This window comes from Dipteris shenzhenensis, chromosome 19, assembly GCF_047967505.1.
Source record: "Dipteris shenzhenensis isolate YYH24624 ecotype China chromosome 19, Dip_SZ_1.0, whole genome shotgun sequence".
Lineage (NCBI taxonomy): Eukaryota > Viridiplantae > Streptophyta > Polypodiopsida > Gleicheniales > Dipteridaceae > Dipteris > Dipteris shenzhenensis.
The window spans coordinates 33,001,120-33,009,178 of NC_141614.1; the positions used below are offsets into that span (position 1 = coordinate 33,001,120).

Here is an 8,059-nt window from a genome sequence, read left to right on the forward strand (position 1 = left end):
GTGGAGGTTAGCAATTTATGGATTTTTTGAATTTTTAGATTTACTAGGCCATATTTTTGTGGAGTTGACACATGTGGTATAGAAAATATACCCAAATTTAGAGTTGTGTAGGTCATTATTGATTGGAGGATCAGAAGCAAGCCAGGAATAAGCTACTCTTCTCCTCTCCTCCCCTCTCAATGCTTTTTCCCCACTCTTGGCTGGGCTGAACTTTATGGCCCTGCCTAGGGGATTAGAATTTAGCTTGGAGTTCTATTCAAGTCAATCTCACTCAGTTTGATCTCTAGGAGGCTCCTCTCTGGTCGCCATTTTGCTCAAAGTCACTGCTTCAAACTTGTTTCTACATAGTCAAAGTATCAACAACAACTTTTGGAGGTTTGCTCAAATCACTTTAAAGTAAAAAGAAAGTTTATTCTTTGGAAGATAAGCTGCATTTTTTTCCTTTGGTTTGAAGTCAAAATTGGTGCCATTTGGTTGTGGTGGAAGTTGCAAGAAGAGGGGGTACTGGTATGCTTAAGGAGAGAATCAAGAGAAGCTCAAAGGACATGTAAAGAGCTCCTTCAATGCACAGATGTCTACTCAACTACAGAAGGAAGTTAAAGAGTAAGCTAATAGATTGTGCAACTCAAGAATGCTCAGGATCATCGGAGATTTACCTAACAACTGGTACATAGCATAAGACTCTTATGAAGAGACTCATGAGAAAATCAGCAAAGCTTTAGCAAGAGTTTAATAGGAAAACTTGGAGTTTAATATTGGCCAAGATGGAGCCTAAACTTTGAGTCAGAAGCTAAACAAACTCAGGTTATTAGACAATCTAATTTTTGAAAGGATTCTGAGTGCGGATGGTAGAGAAACTCAAAAAATCTCACCTACAGACTAAGACCTCAGAGCTTGCAAAAGTGAAGGTAGCCAAAAAAGAAGGCAAATGGGTTGTCTTTCAAGACGGCAAGGCTTTGATCAGAGACTTCAAAGCCAACTCCAAAGACTCTCTGTCTATAACTGATGTATGACCTGATTTTTGATAAAAACAATAAATAGATTGGAGGTGACTATTTAAGGAAACACTCCAAATGAAAATCAATGAATAGTGAAAATGTGAAGTACATCAAACACATTAGTCCTTCCAACATTTTGTTCCAAAAGTCTCCACTCCAAGAACCTTGGCTCATAAACAATAATCTAAGTAGTTAACATTGATTTGGAGGTGAAATTACTAACCCTGCTCTTCATGATTATCTTACCTTTTTTAATTGTCTTTAATTTACTTGATAATCGATTGAGTCTCTTCTTGCTAGATTCACTAAAATGCTCATCTTGACACACTTGATATCTCTAACAACAATCTCTCTGGGCAAATTCCTACTCCACTACCTACCAACTTCTTATTTTCTCACAATGCTGCACTTTGTGTTGGGTCTCTTCCAGCTTGTTCCCTTAGCATGGTGCAAATCACATAGGATTGCAATTACTCTTTACAAGCATACAAATTTGGCAAGAGGCAAAGGCTATAAGCTTGATTTGGGTGCACATCTATAGCAAATCCTCCCATGTAAAGTATCAGGGAAGTGTCAAAGGATATAAGAGATGGTGATTGTAGCAATATGAGGGGAAAACATGCATCTTTTTGCAAGCTGTAGCCATGATGGGTTTTGAGATTACCTTTGATGTAGTGATTAGTTTTTGGATTTGGATTGAAAATGGTGGCTATGAAAAAGTCATATTCTAGTTTTAAAACTTCCTTGATCCAACCTTCCACCTTGTGATGTTACGTTTTGACTCTTAAGTATGCTTGCAGGCTCAATGGTGCCACTAGGGCTATATTGCATTCCATGCTTCTAATTACTAAAAGTCCATTTATGGTGATGTCATAGATAAGTCAGCCCTAAAAGTTCCATATTTATTTTTCCTTTGTGGTTTGCCCCTTTGGATAATGTTTGAGAAGTAATAAAGTTTCCCTTTTGTACAAGATTGAAAGGATAATTTTTTGGGAACCCTTTCAATGCTTGCTTGAATATTTCAATGAAAAGGTGTGGATGTTAGTTGCTATTCCAAACTTATTTTATAAACATTATAAAACAAGTTGAGTTTGATTTTAGTATCAATTTTGTGTTATTGTGCATTCTTTCTTATTAAATGATTGAATATATCTTGCTTATTGATAAAATTTTCTTAAATGTACATGCCCATTCTCCATGCTTGAATTGACTCTGTAGCTACTTATGATAGTAAAGTATAGTAGAATATATTAAATTAGGTATGTAGTTTTCAATGAATGGAGTAAGACAACTAATACTTTGAAATAAAAATAGCGCTAAGGGAACCCTTATCAAAATAAATACAATTATTCATTTCATGATTATTGTACATAATTACATGGATAGCCTTGTAAGAAGAACCAAGTCCCAAGAGATATTTTATCCATTCATTTAGCCTAAAAGTTGTAGCTACTCATGGGTTTTAAGAACTCATGGGCCTACTATGGTTTTGTAAATTCCAAATTCTAAATCACTAAAGAGTTTATATAGGTGCATTACATATGTGCAAAGACCCATGAATAATGAATTGAAAATATCAAAGTTTGTTCCAAGAGGAAACAAAGGAGTACCACTAATCAATCTCAAACACTAGCCTCCACATTAGAAAAACAAATTGTCTAAATATAACCCTCTCAAGAAATGAAGAGATCCTTAGCTCGAGGTAAGGTCTTGTCTCTAATGAAGGTAACTTATTGTATAAAATGAAGAATTGATAGTCTTAAGGTTGGTTACATATTTATCTACTTATTCATGTCTATTGGCCAACTAGATGATGATTTGAAGCTCGTAATGTGTACACACATGCACATATATGTCTACATATGTCACATGCATCATATAACCTTTAGAGAGTATTTTGAAGATAACTTTGTAATCTAGCACAACTGTAGTAGCCATTTGAGATCATGCAAGGGTGTCATGTTGGATCTTGTAAGCTTCATTTCTAAACCAGTCGTGATGAAGAGAATAGATATGGGTGATTGCCAAGGTAGATAGGAAAATTTCACATAAGAAATGTAATATGAAAGTTAACCATATAAGAGGTGGACATGTATGTCCAAAGTCTTCTCAAAGAAAATCTATGTAACACTGCTTTATCTCTGGGTAGGTTTGATAGATCCTAAAACCTACGATGGTATGTCAAAAAGAAATTACAAGCTGGTAGTATCTAGTCAAAATGATTAGATCCAAAACGTAATCAAGAATGCGATGCTTTCTTATGTGTAGGATATCTAGGAGTTATTAAACATACGACCAACATTTTTTAATTTAGTTGTTTAAATTATACTAAAGTAAGAAGCGTCTTGTTTCTCTAGTTTGTATTGATGGTAAAGATTTTTCCTTCTTTACTATAAGATAATAGTGGTTTTTTGATGGAAATATTGACAGGATTTGTGGACAAAAGGCCCTTTTTCTAAGAGTAGAAACACTGATAAAATTGGTAGTTTTAGGGTCGGTCTCAATGTGCTGGTATAACCATGGCTATATAAAAAAATGGTAGGTTCCTTTTTCATTTGTATTAGCATCACAATATGCCATCGATCCTTCTATTCGTATATGCATTGGTATTCTATCGGTGTATATGCATATACTGATGGTAATTCTAATGAAAATATCCACAAAAATATACTTAAGGGCCATTCACTTCAAAAGAAAGGGTGAATAGTTGAGGCGTGTCGACATTGGCAAAATGGTGCTCTCTTGACCCTAGGAAATATGATCTTTAGGGCCATTCACTTTAAAAGAAAGTGAGTAGTTGAAACTTGAGGCGTGTTGACATTGGCAAAATGGTGCTCTCTTGACCACAGGACCCTTCACTTTAAAAGAATGGGTGAGTGGTTGAGGCATGTCAACATTGGCAAAATGGCACTGTCTTGACCCTAGGAAATATGATCTTTAGGGCTATTCACTTTAAAAGAAAGTGAGTGGTTGAAACTTGAGGCGTGTCGACATTGGCAAAATGGTACTCTCTTGACCATAGGACCAAATGACCCTTAGGGCCCTTCACTTTAAAAGAATGGGTGAGTGGTTGAGACATGTAAACATTGGCAAATTGGTACTATCTTGACCCTAAGAAATATGATCTTTAGGGCCATTCGCTTAAAAAAAAAGGTTGAAACTTGAGATGTGTTGACATTGGCAAAATGGTGCTTTCTTGACCATAGGACCATATGACCTTTAGGCCTATTCGCTTTAATAAAATGGTGTTTTCTTGACCATAGGACCATATGACCTTTAGGGCCATTCGTTTTAGAGCCATATGACCTTTAGGGCCATTTCCACAGATGCATAATCACTAAGGCCCTCATCACCTACCATACCTCATATAAGGAATCATTCAAGGCCCCCTAGTCACCTAATAGAGCCGTCTTCCACTTGATCTTCATATGAAACCAGAGAGTTCAATGCGCACGCCGAGGGACCCTAATCTCTCACCTACCATACCTCATATAAGCACTCACCTAATAGAGCCATCTTCCACTTGATCTTCATCTGAAACCAGAGACTTCAATGCGCACGCCGAGGGACCCTACCACCCAGCCATCTCTCAATGGTGTGATACTCTTAGAGTGTAGACTTAGCGGACATGGAGACTAGACGTGTGTGAAAGAGGCCTAAGAGTTATAAGAGGGGATATGAATGACCCTTAGGGGCATTAGAAAGGGTGAGTGGTTGAGATTGGCCTAATGGTGCTCTCTTCTGCGCTACCCTTCTTCTTGTTATTCCTCAACTGCATCACTTCCTTGCTCTTGCACACTTCTACGGTGGAAGCTCTATCGCAGGAGGGCCACGTCCTTCTTAGCAGGAAGCTCTATCGCAGGAGGGCATCATCGAGTAATGGCCATGTGCCTGGGTGGGAGTGCATTGCGACACAAATCTCAATGTCGACAAGCTCTCTCTCCCCGGCTGGGGTTTATATATGGACTCCACCAACCGCTCTTTTGTGCTGCTGTTGGCCTCTTTGAAAAGCCTCAAGTCGTTAGATCTCTCGTCGAACACTCTGCTCACTGAAATCCCTCCGGAGATAGGCAATTTGACTGGCCTCACCTTGCTAGATCTTTCAGGAGCCAATCTTTCCGGCAGCATTCCAAACACACTCCACAAGCTCACCAACCTCCAGTTCCTACATCTTTCGGGCAATCAACTGACTGGCCCGATTCCTCAGCTGCACAATTTGACCAACCTTGTGAGCTTACAACTCTCCAGCAATCGACTTCCCGGCCCCGTTCCCAGTCTGCAGGGTCTCAACAAGCTCATCTCCATCCGTCTTGGAAACAACAATCTTACTGGGTTTGCCGAGTCTCAATTTCCGAGTTTGGCGAGTCTCTACGAGCTTAGAATCAGAAACAATCAACTAGAAGGACGGATACCGTCCGGGTTTGGGCATCTGCCACAACTTCAATGGCTGGACCTGTCATCCAATCGCTTGGTGGGCGAGATCCCGTCGGAGATTTGGTCGAATACTACTTTTTCTTTTCTGTTTGTAGATTTCTCTGGAAATCGGCTCAGTGGCAGCATTCCTGCCACACTACTGCAGCCTGGGAGCAATTGGTATTCTGCGAATCTTTCGAATAATCTCCTAGACGGAAGGCTTCCAGAGGACAGCCTTAATTTCTCAGTTGGAAGCCTCGACCTGAGCCACAACCAGCTGGAAGGCCCCCTGCCTACCAGGTTTGCTGCAAATTCCTCCATCTTCAAGCTGTGGGTTCAAAACAACCGTCTCTCCGGCGATATCAGCCAGCTACTGGACATCTGCTTCGCAAGCGCAACAGACGTTCGACTCGCAGGCAATATGTTTAGTGGTGACATTGCCGGAATGCTTGATGTAACATGCCAATATAGTAATGGATATCCTTTCGAGCGCCTAGACCTTAGTTACAACCCTCTCAGCATGACAAGCACAGCGAAATACCCCAATCCTTTGCAACTTCTTCTCCAAAACATTACATTCGTGGATCTGCTCCTGGTGGGCAACAATCTGACGGGCCTCACCCTACCTCGTAGACTCAATCTAACATATTTTCGCTACCTGGAAGTCCTCGATCTGAGCGACACCAATCTGGAGGGAGAATTGCCGCCTGACCTCTTCACCTCCACGTCCCTGCCTTCCTTGTCCTTCTTAAATTTATCCCACAATCGACTGAGCGGGCACGTTCCTGCTGGCTTCAAGGGTCTACTAAACTTGACATATCTCAATGTCTCTTACAACAGTCTCTCTGGGCCTCTTCCTGCTTCGCTACCTCCCAATCTGTGGAATCCCGACTCCTTTTCTCACAATCCTGGACTTTGTGGTGGCCCTCTTCAGCCTTGTCCCCTCATTAGCAACAACGCAAGTCATATACGATTGGGGCTAGTTGTTGCTGCATCTCTCTTCATATCCGTTGGGAGCTGTTTACTCCTTGGATGGCGATGGAGCGTGTATTCGAGACAGCATCGGCAAGATGTGGATTTGATACAAACACTCATGAACAAAGACGCCGCCACATTGATGCGTCTTCGAGAGCTTCAAAAAGCCACGGCCAACTTCGCTGAGAGTTGCCAGATAGGAGTGGGAGGCTTTGGAACGGTCTACAGAGGTAAACTCAACGATGGAACGGCAGTGGCCGTTAAAAAGAGCAAGCGCGCAGGATCACCACAAGACAAACAACAGTTTCTAAACGAGGTAACGATCCTTTCGCAAGTTAATCATCGGCACCTTGTAAAGCTCTTGGGATGTTGCTTAGAGCACAAGGTTGCATTGCTTGTCTTCGAATTCATCTCGAATGGCACGCTTCTAGAGCATCTTCAAGTGAAGAAGGGGCAAGCCGCATTGAGTTGGAGGCAGCGCCTTCGCATCGCTCTTCAAACAGCAGATGCTTTGGCCTATCTTCATTCAGCAGCCAATCCTCCAATCTACCATAGGGACGTCAAATCTACAAACATTCTCCTGGATGAAGACCTAAATGTTAAGGTAGCAGATTTCGGAATCTCCAAGCTGGCTCCTCTCGGGGCTACTCACATCTCAACTGCGGCCATCCAGGGCACTATCGGATACATTGATCCTCAATATTACACTAGCTTCCAAATCAATGACAAAAGCGATGTTTATAGCTTTGGCATTGTGCTTTTAGAGCTCATCTCTGCCCAACCTGCCGTGGATTTTAGTAGAAGTTGCGAGGATGCTAGCCTCCGGAACATGGCAGTACCCCACATCAACAATGGGGATTTACAAGGGCTACTTGATCCAGTTCTTGTGGAGGCTTACAATTCTGAAATTGTGAAGGAATCAATTTTAAGTATGGGGAGGTTGGCAGTAAGGTGCTTAGCAACGCGGGCAAGGGAGAGACCCACTATGAAGGAGGTGTGGAGAGAGTTACAAAGATTGTGGCTAGAGGCAGAAGTCAACTCTAATGATGTGGGCTACATGCATTTAGAAATGTTACAAGGTGAGGATGAGAGTCTTCAAGACAATAGGTGTTTGCTTTGGGATACTTCCTTGAGTGATCCAAGCATAACAACAAGAGGACACTCGGGCATTCATGACATTGAGATGGCAGATCTTCGTGAACCGAGTATGGCTCCTGCAAGCTCTCACGGAGCTCCACAAGGGATGAGTTGCCCTTCATGCTTCAGATTATGTGAAACTACTTGATGAAACTCCTCAATATCTCACTCAAAAGTTGATCCCTGCAGCTTTTAAGTCTTCAAAGGAGAAGCTCATCGGCATCATGTTCATTGTCTCCTATGCTATAGCCTAGATCTCACATCCTCTTCATTTTGTGCAATGTACTGGGTGCGCCAATCATAACCCCTCAAGATTCATGTCTAATGTAAGGGCCCTTGTTACTTCAGATGAGAATATATATACATATATAGCTTTTAATTTATTATATTTATATGAATTTTCTCGATATCAAGAGAAGCCTCATTATATTTTGTAGAACCTTGTTGAAATCTAAGATTGCAGTAGGGGCATCTTTTTTAATTTTGTGTCTACCCCCCCTGATGCTTCATTACTAGCTTACCGTTACTTTGTATTT

The 8,059-nt window shown here is 41.2% G+C and overlaps 1 protein-coding gene across 1 annotated transcript; it reads left to right on the plus strand.

The window, feature by feature from the left end:
• The first annotated feature begins 5,784 nt into the window (after positions 1–5,784).
• LOC147890366 (wall-associated receptor kinase-like 15) lies at positions 5,785–7,850 on the plus strand. The gene has a single exon (XM_087390830.1). The coding sequence runs from the start codon at positions 5,833–5,835 to the stop codon at positions 7,669–7,671; it is 1,839 nt and encodes a 612-aa protein (XP_087246956.1). The 5' UTR covers positions 5,785–5,832; the 3' UTR covers positions 7,672–7,850.
• Positions 7,851–8,059: the final 209 nt, after the last annotated feature.